General features: G+C 33.9%; 1 protein-coding gene across 1 annotated transcript in view; it reads right to left on the bottom strand.

The window, feature by feature from the left end:
• Positions 1 to 19,408, bottom strand: part of LOC149784299 (uncharacterized) — a 95,158-nt gene extending 75,750 nt beyond the window's left edge. Inside the window, exons 1-3 of the mRNA XM_089932974.1 lie at positions 19,295 to 19,408; positions 7,157 to 7,344; positions 1,668 to 1,697 (exon numbers count right to left, since the gene is read on the bottom strand). Of these exons, the coding sequence (XP_089789100.1) occupies positions 1,668 to 1,697; positions 7,157 to 7,241 (115 nt within the window). The 5' untranslated portion in view covers positions 7,242 to 7,344; positions 19,295 to 19,408. The remainder of the gene's footprint in view (positions 1 to 1,667; positions 1,698 to 7,156; positions 7,345 to 19,294) is intronic.
• Positions 19,409 to 20,790: the final 1,382 nt, after the last annotated feature.

Raw genomic sequence — 20,790 nt, 5'->3', positions numbered from 1 at the left:
CTAAGATATTTCAAAGCAAATATGAAACCAAATTTATATTGGATGATCGATAGATGGATAGACAGATAGACAGACATACAGACAGACAGGCAGATAGATAGATAGATAGATAGATAGTACAATAAAATAACAGTTTAACTATGAGCGATTGTCTATAGGATCAATAAAAAAACATTATGTCAAGAAGATACAATTGAAGCCACTCAGACGATAGCAACTATCTGTATTGACTGACACATACAGTTGTATATATACCCCTGATCTGTTTGCATATTCCATATTACAGACAAAAACATGCAGACAAAATTGTATGTGTGTATTTATGCGTGTATTGATAAAAGAGAATATCCAAGTAGATAGTTGTAGATTGTCAGCATATATATATATATATATATATATATATATATATATATATATATATATATATATATATATATATATATATATTTTTTTTTTTTTTTTTTCAATGATGCTAGGAATTTCGCAATGGGCAATAATTATTGATCACACTGTCCAACTGACACAAAATCAATCGTCGAGATGTGCACCTAATTGACAATGAAGGGGCTTAAACTTTGTGTAACGCGAGGTTAAAATTCAACGTGCTAAATATAATGTGACCAGTGAGACATATTGTACAAGAATAATACTCAATAAGAGAAACAAGTTTTTGAAACGCACGAGAAAGAATTTATATAATTATATTGACCACTCGCTGTATTTTCCACACAGACCTTGCAGCTAACACAGTGGACAACAGTCACATGACAAGGAAAAACAATATAGGAAATATGAATCAGATCCTCTTATTATACATTGGTAAATTGCGAGAGGAATACGGATTACACGCTAAACAGATTCGTCTTACAATGCTTGTCTAAGCTCAAGCAACGTCGCAAAAAATTTACTTTAATACACCTACTCCCGAAAAGAATCACAAAAGAAGAGATAAAAATGATCACGGTGTTGTATATTTCAGACAATGGATCCCAATTATATATAAACCTGTAATTGGCGAGTGTGTGCTGCTGGTCTTCTGATTACACATGTCAAAAGTTTGAAAAGGATCAAAGGATCATGTGAAGAAAAACTCGTCTAAAATTTCATTAAAGCATCTACACCATCGAGCACACTAACACGATAACGGGTGAATTCATTTAAGATGATATATCTGTCCGTCTGGAAATAAATTTCTGCCGTCCAAGACTTGTCGATATTTAGATATTCAACCATCACTGGGGATATGTCAGTAAGTCTTTATGGTTATGTAAGGCCCTGAGACCCGTATGAAGCTACCCTTGCTTCACTAGTTACAAGAGCCTCGGTGCCCTGTCAATACGTTTGGAAACAGGACACGATTAAGTAAGGAAGTTAATATTACATATTATAAATATTACATGAAAGGAGTGGAAGCTATAGTAGTGTTCACCATACTAGTTAACAGTCATATACGGGACAGAACTTTATTTAGGGTTAAGGGGTCTGTGTTGTTAATTCTGAGCCAGGTCAGTTATCCAACCATACTATACGCGAAAAAGAAAGAAATCAAAACAGTTTATATTTCATGTGTACGCAATGACATATAGCAACTAACTATATATAATCAACGAGGTAATAGTTTCACTATACTCAAGTGATATATAGAACCAAAATTAAAAATATCTTACCTATATTTCCTTCATAACCCCATTCATTTCCTAAAATATCAAACAATATATATATATATATATATATATATATATATATATATATATATATATATATATATATATATAACGAGAGAAAGGGAGAAACGGAAAGGAGAAAAGAGTCAGATAGAAATACAAGGTGAGAGAGGCATGTGTATGTGTTCTACGAAAGAAGATTCATCTTGAGTTCCTAATCTGAACTTGGGATAATATAAGTTTGCCGATGTGAAAATTATCAACGACTTTTGTTGTAAAGAATATTTTGCAATGGTTTAAAGTTAAAAGTCAGTATCTTCTAAAACCTTACTTCTCCTCGTAAGGTCGGAAAATATTGAATTATCGGTAGGCTCCCATGTCTCAAATTGAATGGTTTGAGAGTCAGTTGCAGGGAAACCAGTAATATATGTTACTCTCAATTTAGAATTTTGGTCATCATCAGTTAGTGAGTTGAACTGTGCTTCTCAGTAGAACAAAAGACATGATAAGAACTGGGTTCGAACTTGCTTCCTCCAGATCATGAATCGGGTGTGTAGACCATTTTACTACTGTGCTTCATTATGTATACTGAATGATGGTTAATCGAAGTTTGTTCTTATAACTTGTATTATTGCTCCGCTAAAGTTTAAACATGTTTTGCGATTTTTTCCGCTTTTATCTGACATGTGCATAAAGACTTGAAATGAAATTTTGCAGCGCCACAAGTCACTGATGCAAGAAGGGGGTTCGAATTTGATACCTCCTGATCATGAATCAGGTGGGCAGACCTATTTACTACTCTGCTTCATTATATATATATATATATATATATATATATATATATATATATATATATATATATATATATATATATATATGCATCGGCTTTTATCTAACATGTGCAGGAAGACTTATAAGGAATTTTTTAAGTGCGACAAATTACTGATACAATGTTTGCCATTGACTCAAACACCAGCACCGCTGTCAAAAAAGTTGTAATGAACATATGTAGCACTTGACGCTCCCAAAGTTTTTCTCATACACAGTGATGGGCTACATAGATAGCATTGAAAGACTTGTCCCACTATACATATTGATTGGCTATGTAGATAACCTTGAAAGACTTGTCACCATATAGACAGTGATAGGCTGTGTATGTAACCTTGAAGGAATTGTCAGGCTATACATAATGATGGGCTGTGTACATAATAGCCTTGAAATAAATAACAGGCTATATATATTGACAGACTATGTAGATATCCATAAAATACTTGTCAGGATATACATAATGATGGACTATGTAGATATCCTTGAACGACTTGTCAGGGTAAACATAATGATGGGCTATGTAGATAACCTTGAACGACTTGTCAGGGTATGCATAATGATGGACTATGTAGATAACCTTGAACAACTTATCAGGGTATACATAATGACGGGCTATGTAGTGTAGATATCCTTCAAAGACTTGTCAGGGTATGCATAATGATGGGCTATGTAGATATCCTTGAACGACTTGTCAGGGTATACATAATGATGGGCTATGTAGATAACCTTGAAGGACTTGTCAGGGTATACATAATGATGGGCTATGTAGATATCCTTGAAGGAGTTGTCAGGGTATATATAATGATGGGCTATGTAGATAACCTTGAAGACTTGTTATGCTATTCATAGCGACAGGCTGTGCAGATAACCTGAAAAGATATGTCAGACTATACATCCTGAAGGGCTATGTTATGTAAACAACCTTGAAACAAATGCCAGATCATGCAACGTGACGGACTATGTAGAAGTTGCGTTAGAGAGAGAGAAAGAGAGAGAGAGAGTTGGATCTTATCGTGAGCTATGATAGCATTCGCCACTTATATCATTTAAATTTAGCCCACGATATTTTATAACGTCAAAAGTGAATTTATTGTAACTATACTTTTGTATATATGCCAGACGTTTGCCGTGCAATGATACGTGGTTAGGTTCGTTGAATTATGATGATTAAGAGCTCAAAGGAGTAAAGCTCACAAAAGCAACTGTTCTGACTTTAATCTGGCTCAATATTCACCATGTACCTGCTACTGGTGACATACTTAATAATTTGTCATATATTTATAAGTTCACTGTTCCTTACTATGTTCATGACACCGTACTAAATTCAAGATATATATCATAGTAGACAAGTTTAGTTAATAAGATGCGAACTGTATGAAAATTACAGTTTATTGAAATGTGGAATCCAAGAAGACCTGAATAAGTTTCGCTTCACGAATTTTAAACGAAATGTGCTGTTAATAAAACAAACATAACATTTATTTTAAGCATATTCTGAAATTGAAGATCATCCTGAACTTGTAGTTTCGGCCTATTGTCCTGTACTATTCAAGCATTATGCACAGGAAGACAGCTCTGAAATCAGCCAGTTTCAGGATAATATGTTTATTGCATATGTCAAGTGCTGGCATGTTCTTCTTTGACCTAAAATATAGCCCTGCATTATAATGACGTCAGTTATATACGCACACGGGGACAGCCTAGCAGTAATGTCAGTTATGAAAAATGGCCACACTGTCCTGATAGGTTGTAGACGAATTTTATATTCAACACGATTCCCAAGATTACAAATCCATTATATTAGTTATTGTCTTAGAAGATTCTTAACAGCTTGCTAAAACTATTTGAAGTGGGCGTGTAATTTTACATTAATGCAATGAAACCTTCTCAATGTTATGTACAGTTTCTTTCGCTCTATAAAAACTAAATCTAATAGGATAACTATTCAGTATTTCTTAGTAGATGACATCATTTAATAAGTACAGCAGAGTTTCAACAGTAACACTTTTTCTTTAACAGAAAAAAATTACTTGTTTATAAAATGGAATCTTGAGTTTCTTCAACATGAACACAATACTTTTTTTGCAATAATCTCTCTTAATACTTCCTTTAAATTGTTTAGATATAATACCCACGTTATGTACTTGATTTGAGTTTTGATTTGAGCGCACCACAGTTTGTATAATAGCGTAGTTATTCAACTTAATCTCACAGGAGGAAACACACCACAATTATTCGTTTCGGTTCAGTACTCGAGAATGTAATCCAAGTGTATTTTAGAGCATATTTATTATGTGTCATTCTGGTGTTGATACAAGAGTTGAATTTAGACATTGTTGGTGTTGATTTAAAGATGATTGTTTATTCGTTAGAATTCGAGTATTATCGTTATGAAGTATGTGTATATTTCGGCGACAGTGTACATTTTTACTGAGGCATTAATAATGATCCGGTAGCGAAATCTTTGACACAATGTACGGCACTTTTTTTATAGTCCAGCCTCTTAAACAAATTCGGGATAAGTTTTTAACTGTCCTATGTGTGTGTGTGATTAGGATTTTTAACTTAGATTTTAACAATTTTTCAGTCATATCGTTATGATGTCTGCAGTGTGGCAGTTTATAGTGATGTCTAACACTGGGGCATCGTGCTGCAGACACGTATCAATATGTCCCACCCAGTCACATTATCCTGACACCAGGCCGACCAGTCCTAACACTAACCTCTTAACACTGAGCGCCAAGCGAGGCAGCTGTTAGTACCATTTTTGTAAGTCTTTTGTATGACTTGACCGGGTTCGAACCCACGACCCCCGCTTCCGAGCCGGAAGCTCTAACCACTAGGCCATCGGAGCGGTGAATGTCCTATAGAATACGATATGATTGATTTTCGTTTGGACACAATGAAAGTTCAGTACTGAGAAACACATGTAGAGAATATGCAGTAAAATAAATTCTGATCAGATTCCTTTCTGTAGTTAAAAGTTTAAATCGATATCAAAAGTTTATTGTTAATAACAGACAAGCAAAATTTTAATTGGTAGTGTATATTGACTTTTCAAATTAAAGTATGCAATTAAAATTAAAAAATAAATTTTATTTTTTAAGAATTATATGAATTGTTTAAACAGTTAAATTGAAATGTTTCGCCCAAAATGCACATACATAATAGTTCTTGGCAACGATATTGAATATTATCAGCATGCATGTATTCCTACACCATCTATAGCTGCATTGACGGATATTTGTTAAATTATATCCGGGAAAATAGCATTGAATGTCAAAATGAGACGTTTATTTCAAACACTCGAAGGCAGGTTTCTATTTGATATTGAGCCGTTATGCAATTCAAACTATTTATTATGGGTACAAGCATTTAATTCGCGTGAAAATAAAAAAGAAATGACCAAAGCTACATTGCATCGGACACAATATGTTAGAAATATATTTCCTTCTCTTTGCCTTTATCATTAGTTGTAAAATGCATGTATAATGCGCGCGAAATTACTGCTGCAGCCTACAGTCTAATAAACATCAAGACCTGATTTTAAAAAGTAGGTCTGACGGACTCTCATAATTGCGAACCTTTGGAATTTGCTGTCGACATTTAGTATATAACCTATCAGTGAAACGTTGCATTTCGTGTAAAGAAAGACTTACTTATGGAAACGATATTGTAAGTGTTTACTCTTATTTCATGTCATGCTTGTGAAGCTATCATTTGGCTGTTTAATCTTAAGGTCTAAATAATGTCCTCGAATCGGAGTCCAGCAAATCACCATTATATCAGAGATATCGATTTTAATCAGGTTGCTGCATCCCAAAGTATAGAACTTCTGCAGACTAATGATGCCACTACCAAGAAGAATATCAACTTTATTTTGAGACGACAAAAATAAAGATCTTTCTTTGTGTGTTTGGACCCAGAATAACATGTGCGTTATAATATCAATGCAAATAGTAGCCGTTTACTAATACAAGAACTCCTGGAATTTGAGGTGTTCATTACCATAAATCCACAAATAACAACAAATTTTCAATATATGATTGAGAATTGTATCATGACAGGTGTACATTTGTGCGTGTAATGTTGGGTCTTGTGTGTGCATGTTTGCTTTATCACGTTTATATGGGCATAGACAGGACGGTGAATGATAATGTGAAATCCTCGATAAAGCATTATTTGCAATAACCCCAGCAATGATAATATTTATCTTTCTGCAACGATTGTTGAGCTTTTCGTGCCTTTTTTGCAAACAACACGGACCGACGGATGTTCTGAGAGACTCGGGGTATTACAATATATTCGATGATTTTAGAATTGCGCTGGGCTACTAGATTTTCTAGCAGTGATCGAGGCCATCGGCTCAAAATAAAATAAAAATTATAATGTGTTACATTCAGGTAAGAGATTTGATGGGTAACATTTACATCAAATTAGAATATGGAATGAAATATAAATTAAATGTGTAGTGTTCGATACTAGCAATATTTATAAGTACAATTGTGCTAACTGGTGGTAAATTGTTTCGTTACAAAAACAGATATTAGTGAAAACTGTTATGACTTTAATAATAATAATAATAATAATAATAATAGAAATGTCAGGAAACAATGTACATGCATATATTAATACGTTTAATTGTGGAAACCATGTTAACGTACCAGCCCCTCCGAATGTCTGTTCAAGATACGGGAGTAACATGATTACAAATAAATGCAACATCTTCATGCATTTCATGGAATCCATACTGGAACTTTTGCCGTTATGTTTTTGCTTGACATATATTACCAAACCGTTTCAAGGCTGTAGTGGAATGTAGACTCCCAATGCAATACGCTGACCTCTTTGTCTGGAATGATTGATTTAGTACATTGTAATGGTATGAAATAAATCAGGTCTCTGTAAAGTGTTCTTCAAAGTTACGGATTATCAACAATTTTATAAAATATTCTAACTATATCCATGAGCGAAACGGTTAATAATTGTTTGAACTAAATGTTTTATGCTAGTTTAAACTGAAGAGTAGCATGCTGGTCAGAAGTGGAACTTAGCAATACAATATTATTAAGCTGCGATACACAATTAAATGTGGCTTGCTAATTGTGTGTGATTGGCAATATTTACAAAATAGGTAAATGCATGTATGTTTTCTGTTCCGGATTATGTCAACAAGCAAACATGCATGTCAACGGACGATATAAAACTCTGGCAAAAGAGTGGACAGCTGTTTTGCACTTGGAAATGCCATGTTTGTACTGCTTGTACACGTGGAAATATCCAGTTTACACTCTTAGTGTATGTACATCAGATAAATTGATCCGTGCTAATGTTACTTAGTCAGGAATAGATTAGTGACCAAAACACTGAACACTAAATACGATAGTATTATTATTATTTTTAGAATTATTATTATTATTATAGAACAGTAAAATGTCTGATATAAAATAAACATGTTCCCAAAACAGACTAAAAATTATAAGATTCTTCATTAAAAGTCTAAACCAGACTTCTATTGGAAAATAATGAAACAATATTTGAATATTCTCGAAATCGTTTTGAGGACTAAACGTAATGCCATGCTTAATATTCTAAAAGTGAAAGTTCCTTTTCCAGTGAAATCGACAAAATGTGTGTGTGTGTGTGTGTGTGTGTGTGTGTGATTTGGATTTATAACGTTGCTTTAACAATCTGTCAGTCACATCGCTATAATGTCTGCACTGTTGCAGTTTATAGTGATGTCAAGTACTGGGGCATCATGTCGCAGACATGTAGCATGATGTCCCCCACATTCAAATTATCCTGACACCAGGCCGACCAGCCCTAACACTAACCTCTTAAAGCTGAAAGCCTAGCGAGGCACCTATTAGTACTATTTTTACAAGTCTTTGGTATGACTCGGCAAGAGAATGATCCCGCGACCTCCCGCATCCGATGCGGACGCTCCAACCACTAAGCCACAGGAGCGATCAGACCCCGGGACAGAGCATTGTATTTTAAAAAATGATAGAGCATACGAGGACTGGGTTCAAATCATTTCTTTACGCAAATTTAGTGATTTATGCAATTTTAGTCATACATCGGCGATTTGGTGTTATGTAGAATATAGTGTAAATGCGAATTATTGCGTTCATATTTCTGTCCATTTACGTGTCTATTAATGTTACCCGTCTAGATGTCTATCTGGCTACTGACATACCTTTACAATAGTCACCCTTCTGAATAATGCTCTCATATATTTATCACAATTACCCATTCGCATAATATACACATATCATCTCGACTTTCTTTAAGTAAATTTGATTGAGTTATTTATTCATGTATTTATTTATTTATATTCCTTGACATTTTTACCAAACGAATGTGCAAAATCATAGTTAGGCATATGTATGTTTTCAAGAGCTCAACGTGCAGATCGATCACATGACTTGACGGTTTCCTGCTTCATTTTTTATAAATGCCATAAATAACTAAATATGAGAACATTTCAAGTTTTAAAAGCAATTCTTTTTAGTAATAAATATTTTTTCCCGATTTTCCTTTTAAGCTCATTTGCATTCATTTTGGCACATTTGTTTCCCAAATATCGGTCACTTGTTTGGGATGTCGGCATGCAGTCTGAAGTATGGAAACTGTAGCCACTAATTCTTATTATTATATTAGCATTTGTATTTTAATAACTATAGTTACTGTAAACGAACGAAAAGATGCTATTCATGCAGCATAATATGTATTATTCCCCTTCCTGGAACACGGAGTAGAAATGTTCATTAGACTACATTAGGGGGTTGTTTTGGGCCTTTAATATTTTAAAAACTCAGTCATCTATGCATGAACTGTTTTAAAAACGGCCGTGGTACAAACTATCTACCAACATTTTTCATAATTGTGTTTGACATGATATATATTGTGCTATATGGTTTATAATGAAGAAATAGTATCTTCAAGATTATGTTTTTCCCCAACAATGTTGCCACAATGCGCACGAATTTATGGAAACTTTTAGCTGAACTTATGCAAAACGATTTTTATTTTATTTGTATTTTTCCATTTAAGTGTGCGTGATTTGGAGTTTTCGTGTAGGTTTAGCAATTTTTCAGTAATATCGTTACGATATCTGCAGTGTGGCAGTTTTTAGTGATGTCTATCACTGGAGCATCATGCCACAGATAATAATGCATGCTCTTCCACCAAGTCACATTATCCTGACACCACGCCGACCAGTCCGAACACTAACCTCTTAATGATGAGCGTCTAGCCATGGAGCTGTTAGTACCATATTTATAAGTCTTTGGTAAGACTCGGCCAGGGTTCGAACCCATGATATCTTGCATCCGACGTAGTCCCTTTCCCTTTAAAGTTTTCATATATTTCTGGGCTATACATAAGCATGATCAATTGATCCCAGTGCTGATACTCGTGAAATCTGTTTGTGGCTTGAGAGGAATTTAAGTATTCAAATAGCATATGTAAAAAACAACAGTTAATAAAAGGATGAACATTAATATTACAATTTCAACAGAAGGGACTTCTTATTTCACTTGTTTAGGCTCGAATAAGCCATAAGACAAGAAAAAGTGAAAACAACAAGCTTTGAAAAATACAGTACTCTACTTCCCTGGAAAAAGTCAGTAAAAATAAATTTAAAAAAAAAACATATGAACTTACGGTTTTATAGAATCAAATCCAAACATAATCCAAAACTAATCCGAGAACAAACTTTAAGAAGTCGTAATAACAAAATGTTCTACTATTTCAAGTTCAAATTACGACGAAGAATCCAATGACGTATGCTGCAATCTGTAGTGTTGAAGTCAACAGATCCTTGTAGAAATAAAAATTATCACTCCGGTTTTTGATAGCTGAGTAAATTTTTATAAACTTAACTGTCCTTGTTCCACAATATTACATGAGCTCACGTATTTTCCAGAAAATATTGGACTTAATCCTTTTGAATCCAAGAAATTTTAAATAACTCCAAACCAACTAATTTGAAATCACTCCAAAAATCACAACATACAACAGTTTAACAGCCCATCTTCTACTGAGATTAATTCTCCAAAACGTGGATCACACGGGATTTCTAAAACAAGTGTCACTTGATCATCTTCTGGAAGTTTATAAAAGCAAGTACTTGTTACAAATCACGTTTACCCATTGTGACCCTGACGAAAACCAATCAAATTTACTCTTATAAATAAAAAATTAAGAAATTGTTTATATCTTAAAGATAAACTCCCATCATGAACTTGGAAACAACCAATCATTTTAAAATAAAATATAACTTGTTTACGAATGTTGCCACAAATTCTGAAACATGGCCAGGATTCAAATCACAGCCTAGTGCTTATAAACTAACAGTCAAGATCAAACTATTTTCCAAACAAAACAGTAGCATCTCTATTGAATAAACTTACATTACATGTAATGACAATAAGTACTTGAAACTGACAAACAATTTAATTGAAAAAATATATATATTAAATCAGAAATAATTATGTCAAATACACATAACAGACTGTATTGTACTGTTGACTAGAAAAATAACTACGAATAATTTGATATTTCGCTAAAGAGGAAATAATGGCAAGAGATTTGTTTGGTCTGAAAGTGAAGTAAAATGTATGAATACTAGGTGCAGTTGATTTCAATGTTATTATATATTTTTCAGTCCCTTTGATTACCGCGCGAAGCCAAATTTACTGACGGCTGCATCTGTATGCGTCTTTGTAAAACCGTACATCCAAACTGATTGTAAAGTAATACCTGAGATCTCGGTTTTTGGAAACGAAAAGTTAAAATGGGTTCTTTAAAGTATTCTTCGTTATAACCCTCCCCTCACCCCACCCACAAAAAACCCCACACATAATACACATGGTCAGTTGTAAATTAAGAACTGATAACAGTTTATAAATTATCTTTAGTCATTCTCATTTCAGGTTGATCTGTACACTCTTGTGTGTAGAAATGTCAACTAAAATAGGGCAATTAACTCCGCATTTCTAAGACATTACCATAATTGTTAACATCACAACATGAAGATGTGCCAATAATTGCTATGTAAAATATTGTATATACGAGACTATAATTTAGGTTGAATTTCATAAGATAGAAGAAAGTAAAGTTAGTGAGAAAGATATTATTTTTTAAATCACGGGGTGACACGTAACACAAAATACAAATTATGTACTATTTAGAACGTAATAGAAAAATGCATAACTTACCTTGATTATTACAACACTTGATAGTAAAACGCTTGTGTCTTTGCAGTTCAAGGTAATTTAGTTTCTACGTCGTATTTAGACGAAATATTTTATGTTGTGCAACACAAAATTATATGTTGTTGCAACGGAATTTGACAAATGGATCTGAAATTTGCATATAAACAAAATCCTATGCTGTGGGAAATTAAACATGTACTTATTTATACCATTTGTTCGCCCCAGGCACAAGTTTATTTTATTCTAAGTATGTTTAATGTACCTGTCTGTCTGCCTCTTTGTCGTTATGTTGGACTAATTGTCTGATCGACAGAGGCCTCCTCGCCAAAATTACTTTTTCAAATATGGGTATAACAAGTTTCTCTCCTTCCCCACTCCAGTTTAAACATAAACCTCCCTCTATTTGGCTCTAATTGTATGCACAGAATGTCAATGAATACGGAAAACATATGGTAATATTTTGAAGTCTATGGATAACCCTATCTTTGTATTAATGTAAGTGCAATTAGGTTTTAAAACGGATCATCATGAAATAGTTTGGCACAACTTTTACAGTGGTTAGAAATTGTTTGCTATCATTAAACGTTATAAGCCTGGCGTATCGAGACATAACGTATTGTAGAGGTGCGGATTTCTCGTCTGATATCCCCCGTGTTCATTATTATGTCAAGTTTGATACTGTACAACTCCAGCTTGTTGGGTAGAGTTATATTGGTGCCTTTTCGATAATCTTTAAAAGCCAGTTTTTCTGTTAGTAGCACAGATTTATGCAATGGCTTGGGTTTCTCACTGACATCAAATGAGTTATGATTTTCTCAATCTTGGGTGGATTGAGGATGTTGTAATTATTCAGCTGAATGTCATCTAACACTTTTGTTTATATTCGAACATTAATAATTATTTTATGGGCAGTTCCAGCTACATGCTTGTAGCCCTACATTGGGGCAAATATTTGTCATGAAATAACACAGTCTGTTGATTCCGATCTGTATCGAATTTTCCCCGCATAATGACAAACTTGGAAACTTGGAACATTTTAAAAAATATCTCCCTTAGTATTATGTCTTAAATCATTCCCTTCAAAAAGAGAGATGATTTAAAATAGAATACTGTCGTTGTCATTCTCTACATACAGGTCCGTTAGCTTTAGACAAAATAAGGAAGTCGTCTACTTAAAACTGTTCTGAGTTCGACGACCAACGATTATATAGAAAACACTTGATTAATTTTAATTGCTTGAGGTCTTTCAAGTAAATGAACTTGGATGGTACAGAAACAAATGTAAGATGCGCAACATGAATATACTTTTTACAAGACGAGAAACGAAAGCTAATTATGTAATACACGGAACGAAAGTCACTGTCAGACGCTGAATTAGTTACAGTGGATGTCAGCGCGGTCGTGTAGTAGCATTTACTCATCAAAATTAAATATTAACTGTTGCATTAAATTTTAATGCTAATATAGTTTAACTAATGTTCATTCAGTTCTAGTGTATATTCTGCATACATGTCATCTAAAAGGCAAAATTCATCGATTGCAATGGATATTTGCTATGGTAGCCAGGTACTAGATTAAACTCAAGAAAATATGACGTTTAGTCTAACCAAAACATAGAACATGATAGCTTGATTTGTTTTTTAAATGCGTAGCTTTCGTAGCGACATCACAGTGCTTGACATTCATTCTGGTTTCATCATATCACGTGACATTTATTACGGTTTGTACTGGATAACACCTTTAATTTGACCTGGCTCAGAAAGTGTTCCAAAAAATGTCCTCTGTATATTTCTCAAGTCGGTTATATACAAACCTTCTAAAGGGCATGTGTGTGTGAAGATAGAAATAATGATATTGGTCGCCATTTAACGGTGTGTGTAATCATATAATAAAAGCACAATTACATTCAATACTGATATAGACGGAACTGAACAACTACACGACATCTCGTATGCTACCTTCATATTAAAAGGTGGGCAATACAAAGGGTATTTTCAGATAAATCTCGTGCGTTCAAGCGCCCTCGAGTTTTCTACCAATATCCTTAAGGTCCCCAAGCCCTACAATGTATATGGTTATCCACCTGTGCATATCATCTAATACTTAATGATATATGTGCCACAATGTGTGTGTGTGTGTGTGTGTGTGTGTGTGTGTGTGTGTAATTTGGATTTTCATAGTAGCTTTAAAAAAATTTCAGTCATATCGCTTTGATATCTGCAGTGTGGCAGTTTATAGTGATGTATCCCACTGGGGCATCATGCCGCAAACATTTGGTATCATACCCATACCCAGTAATATTATCCTGACACCAGGTAGACCAGTCATAACACTAACATCTTAATGCTCAGCGCCAAGCGTGGCATATGTTAGTAACATTTTTATAATTATTTGGATATTGCTTACCGTGGGTTCGAACCAGCGACCTCCGGCATCTGAGACTGACGCTCATACCAGTAGACCACCGAAGCAGTGCAAAATGTCAGAATAAGGAAACTTATGTAAGTCAGATAATAATAAAAACAACACGACTGCTACGTATACCTTCACGCTACACCTTGATCAAATGTTTGAATGCCTTGTAATACTGGCACATCCAGCATAAAATATATCCTTCACATTTGCCTGCCACTAACAATAATTTGGAATGAAATATAAATTAAATGTGTATTGTTCGATAATTGCAATATTTATAAGTACAATTGTGCTAACTGGTGGTCAATTGTTATGTTGCTAAAACAGATATTAGTGAAAACTGTTATCACTTTAATAAAATTAATAATAATGATAATAATAATAATAATAATAATAATGTCAGGAAACAATGCACATACGTATATTAGTACGTTTAATTGTGGAAACCATGTTAACGTGCCAGCCCCTCCAAATGTCTGTTCAAGATACGGGAGAAACATGATTACAAATAAATGCAACATCTTCATGCATTTCATGGGATCGATACTGGAACTTTTTCCGTTAGGTTTTTGCTGGACTACTATTGTCAAACCGTATCAAGGATGTAGTGGAATGTACACTCCTAATGCAATACGCTGACTTCTTTGTCTGGAATGATTAATCTAATACATTGTAAAGGTATTAAATAAATCACGTCTCTGTAAAGTGTTCTTCAAAGTTACGGATTATCAATAATTTTATAAAATATTCTAACTATATCCATGAGCGAAACGGTTAATAATTGTTTGAACTAAATGTTTTATGCTAGTTTAAACTGAAGAGTAGCATGCTGGTCAGAAGTGGGACTTAGCAATACAATATTATTAAGCTGCGATACACAATTAAATGTGGCTTGCTAATTGTGTGTGATTGGCAATATTAACAAAATAGGTAAATACATGTATTTTTTCTCTTCCGGATTATGTCAACAAGCAAACATGCATGTCAACGGACGATATAAAACTCTGGCAAAAGAGTGGACAGCTGTTTTGCACTTGGAAATGCCATGTTTGTACTGCTTGCACACGTGGAAATATCCAGTTTACACTCTTAGTGCATGTACATCAGATAAATTGATCCGTGCTAATGTTACCAGTAGAAGACACACTTTGTCAGGAACAGATTAGTGACCAAAACACTGAATACTAAACATGATATTAGTATTATTATTTTTAGAATTATTATTATTATAGAACAATACAATGTCTGATATAAAATAAACATGTTCCCAAAACAGTCTAAAAATTATAAGATTCTTCATTAAAAGTCTAAACCAGACTTCTATTGGAAAATAATGAAACAATATCAGAATATTCTCGAAATCGTTTTGAGTACTAAACGTAATGCCATGCTTAATATTCTAAAAGCGAAAGTTCCTTTTCCAGTGAAATCGACAAAATGTGTGTGTGTGTGTGTGTGTGTGTGTGTGTGTGTGATTTGGATTTATAACGTTGCTTTAACAATCTGTCAGTCACATCGCTATAATGTCTGCACTGTTGCAGATTATAGTGATGTCTAGCACTTGAGCATCATGTCGCAGACATGTAGCATGATGTCCCCCACATTCAAACTATCCTGACACCAGGCCGACCAGCTCTAACACTAACCTCTTAAAGCTGAAAGCCTAACGAGGCACCTATTAGTACTATTTTTACAAGTCTTTGGTATGACTCGGCAAGAGAATGAACCCGCGACCTCCCACATCCGAGGCGGACGCACTAACCACTAGGCCACATGAGCGATCAGACCCCGGGACAGTGCTATGCATTTAAAAAAGCTAGCGCATACGAGGACTGGGTTCAAGTTATTTTGTTACGCAAATTTAGTGATATATGCAAATTAAGTTATATATGCAATTTTAGTCATGCATCGGTGATTTGGTGTTATGTAGAATATAGTATCAAGGGGAATTATTGCATTCATATTTCTGTTCCTTTACTTGTCTATTAATGATGACATGTCTTTATCACAGTTACGTTTCTAGATAATGTTCATGTATAGTTACCCGTCTAGATGTCTATCTGGCTACTGACATACCTTTACAACAATCACCCTGAATAATGCTCTCATATTTTTATCACAATTACCCATTCGCATAATATACACATATCATTATTACAGCTACACTCTGGATAACATTGGTTTGTCTTTCTCGACTTTCTTTAAGTAAGTATAATTGAGTTTTTTATTCATGTATTATTCATTTGTATTCCTTGACATTTTTACCAAACGAATGTGCAAAATCATAGTTAGGCAGAGGCATGTTTTCAAGAGCTCAACGTGCAGATCGATCATATGATTTGACGGTTTCCTGCTTCCATTTTTAAAATGCCCTTGACAACTAAATATGAGAACTTTTTAAGTTTTAAAAGCAATTATATTTAGTAATAAATATTGATTCGCGATTCTCCTTTTAAGCTCATTTGCATTCATTTTGGAACATTTGTTTCGCAAATATCGGTCGCTTATTTGGGATGTCGGCATGCAGTCTGAAGTATGGAAACTGTAGCCACTAATTCTTATTATTCTGTTAGCATTTGTATTTTAATAACTATAGCTACTGTAAACGAACGAAAAGGTGCTATTCATGCAGGGTAATATGTATTATTCCCTTTCCTGAAACACGGAGTAGAAATGTTCATTAGACTACATTAGGGGGGTGTTTTGGGCCTTTAATATTTTAAAAACTCAGTCATCTATGCATGAACTGTTTTAAAAACGGCCGTGGTACAAAATATCTACCAACATTTTTCATAACAGTGTTTGACATGATATATATTGTGCTATATGGTTTATAACGAAGAAATATTATTTTCAAGATTGTATTTTTCCCCAACAATTTCGCCACAATGCGAACAATTTATGGAGACCTTTCGCTGAGCTTACGCAAAACGATTTTTATTTTATTTGCATTTTTCCATTTAAGTGTGCGTGATTTGGAGTTTTCGTGTAACTTTAACAATTTTTCAGTAACATCGCTGCAGTGTGGCAGTTTATAGTGATGTATATCACTGGGGCATCATGCCGCAGACAATACTGCATACTGTCCCACCCAGTCACATTATCCTAACACCACACCGACCAGTCCTAACACTGACCTCTTAAACATGAGCGTCTGGCCAGGGAGCTGTTAGTACCATATTTATAAGTCTTTGATTAGAATCGGCCGGGTTCAAACCCGAAATAACTTGCACCTGGGGCAGTGCCTTTCTCTTTAAAGTTTTCATATATTTCTGGGCTAAATATAAGCATGATCATTTTATCCCAATGCTAATACTCTTGAAATCTGAGAGCTATTTGTGGCTTGAAAGGAATTAATTATTCAAAATAGCATATGTAAAAAAAACAGAACAGTTAATAAAAAGATGAACATTAATGTTACAATTTCAACAGAAGGGACTTCTTATTTCACTTGTTTAGGCTCGAATAAACCGTAACATAAGAAAAAGTGAAAACTTAAAGATTTGAAAACTACAATACTTGTTTTTCCTGGAAAATTTCTGTAAAAATAAAATAATAAAAACATATGAACTTATGGTTTTATAGAATTAAATCCATCAGTAATCCAAAAATAATCCGAGAATAAACTATTAGCAGTCCTAATAACAAAATGTTCTACTATTTCACGTTCGAATCCCGACGAAGAATCCAAGATGGAAGACGATGACGTATGCTGCAATCTGTAGTGTTGAAATATACGGTTCCTTGTATAAATAAATAATATCACTCCGATTTTTGAAAGCTGAGGAAAATTTTATAAAAGAAACTGTCCTTGTTCCACAATATTACATGAGTACATGTAATTTACAGAAATATATTGCACTTACTCCTTTTGAATCCAAGCAATTTGAAATAACTCCAAACCAAGTAATTTGAAATATCTCCAATCAGCACCACATACACCAGTTTAACAGCACAGCTTCTACTGAGATAAATTCTCCAAAACATGGGTCATATGGGCTTTCTAAAACAAGGGTCACGTTATTATCTTCTGGAAGTTTATAAAAGCAAGTACTTGTTACAAATCACGTTTACCCAGTGTGACGCTGACGAAAACCAATCAATTTTACTCTAAGAAATTAAAAAAAAAATAAAAAATTTGTTTATATCTTAAAGATTAAGTCCCATCATGATCTTGGAAACAACCAATCATTTTGAAATAAAATATAACTTGTTTACGAAGGTTGCTACAAATTCTGAAACAAGGTCAGGATTCAAATCAACGCCTAGTGTTATAAACTAACAGTCAAGGTCAAACTATTTTCTAAAAAATCAGTATCATCTCTATTGAATAAACTTATATTACAATATCATGTAATGAAAACAAAATTATTCAAACTGACAAACAACTTAATTGAAAAAAAATATATATTAAATCAGATATAATTATATCAAATACACATAACAGACTGTATTGTGTTATTTAATAAAAGAATAACTACGAATAATTTGGTATTTCGCTAAAGAAGAAATAGTGACGAGAGATTTGTATGGACTAACAGTGAAGTAAAATGTGTGAATACATGGTGCAGTTGATGTCAATGTTATCATATATTTTCAGTCCCTTCGATGACCGCGAGGAGCCAAATTTACTGACGACTGCAATTTTATGCGCCTTTGTAAAACCGTACATCCAAACTGATTGTAAAGTCATACCTGAGATCTCGGTTTGTGGAAATGAAAAGTTAAAATGGGTTCTTTAAAGTATTCTTCGTTGTAACCATCCCCTCGTCCACCCTCCTCTTGTCCCACCCACCCTTAACCCACACATAATACACATGGTCAGTAAATTAAGAAATGATGACAGTTTATAAACTATCTGTAGTCATTCTCATTTCCGATTGACCTGTACTCTCTTGTGTGTAGAAATATCAACTAAAATAGGGCAATTAACTCCGCATTTCTGAGACATTACCATAATTGTTAACATCCCAACGTGAAGATGTACCAATCATTGCTATGTAAAATATTGTATATACGAGTCTATAATTTAGGTTGAATTTCATAAAATAGATAAAAACTAAAGTTACTGAGAAAGATACTATTTTTTATATCACGTGGATGACATGAAACACAAAATACAAAGCAGGTACTATTCAGAAAGTAATAGAAAAATACATAACGTACCTTGATTATTACAGCCCTTAATAGTAAAACGCTTGTGTCTTTGCAGTTCAGTGTAATTTAGTTTCTATATCGTATTTAGACGAAATATTTTATGTTGTGCAACACAAAAGTGTATGTTGTTGCAACGGAATTTGACAGGTGAATCTGAAATTTGCATATAAACAAAATACAATGCTGTAGGAAATTAAACATGTACTTATTTATACCATTTGTTCGCCCCAGGCACAAGTTTCTGTTTATTCTTATAACATGTATTGTGCCTGTCCGTCTGCCTCTTTGTCATTATGTTGAACTAATTGTCTGACCGACAGTGGCCTCCACGACAAAATTACTTTTTCAAATATGGGTATAACAAGTCTCTCTCCTTCCCCATACTAGTTTCAACATAAAACCCTCTCTCTATTTGGTTATAATTGTATGCACTGAATGTCAATGAATAAGGAAAACATATGGTAATCGTTTAAAGTCAATGGATAACCTTATATTTGTATCAATGTAAGTGCAATTAATTTTTTTCACGGATCATCGGAAATTGTTTGGCATAACTTTTACAGTGGTTAGAAATTATTTGCTACTTTTAAACGTTATAAGCCTGGCATATTGAGACATAACTTGTTGTATGGGTGCGGATTTCTCATGTGATGTCCCCCGTGTTCCCTATTTTGGTGACTCGCAGATAGCTCGTTGTGTATGTAAAAGCTAATGGTATTGCACAAATGAATGTTATCTAGTTAAAAGTTAATTAATGTCATCAGTGGTGATATGCGATCCGTGTAACAGAGCAATCTTCAGGCTTGCGGCGAAAAGATGTAAATAAATGAATTGGTGCCAGAATGTGGAAAATCTCAATAAATCATGGTGTTCATGTGTCAGAGAGAGAGAGAGAGCATATATTTTAGGTGAACAAAACATGACAATAACTTTATTTTACAAACATTAGTTATCGTTTAAAACAACAACTGAACTAAATATCAACGCGTATAATATCAACACGACTAGATAAAATGTGTCAAATAGAGCGACAGGTAACAAACAAATAATGCTCAAAATCACTCCGAAGAACGTTATCCTTAAATTAAGTTTGATACTCTACAACACCAGCTTTTTGGGTAGATTTATTCTGGTGCGTTTTCGCTTATCTTTAAAAACCAGTTTTCTGTTAGTAGCACAGATTATGCAATTGCTTGGTTTTTCACTGACATCAAATATAAGTTATGATTTTCTCAGTCTTGTGTGGATTGAGGATGTTGGAATTATTCAGCTGAATTTCATCTAACACTTTTGTTTATATTCGAACATTAACAATTATTTTATGGACAGTTCCAGCTACAAGTTTGTTGCTCTGCATTGGGGCAAATATTTGTCATTAAGGAAAGCAATCTGTTGATTCCGACAAACTGAGACCTGTATCGAATTTTCCCCGCATAATGCCAAACTTGGAACTTGGAATATTTACAAATATCTCCTTTAGTATTATGTCTCAAATCATGTGTTTC

The sequence above is a fragment of the Sinohyriopsis cumingii genome, chromosome 14, assembly GCF_028554795.1.
Source record: "Sinohyriopsis cumingii isolate HCF-2022 chromosome 14, ASM2855479v2, whole genome shotgun sequence".
Taxonomy (NCBI): Eukaryota; Metazoa; Mollusca; class Bivalvia; order Unionida; family Unionidae; genus Sinohyriopsis; species Sinohyriopsis cumingii.
This window is presented reverse-complemented; position numbering and strand designations above follow the sequence as displayed.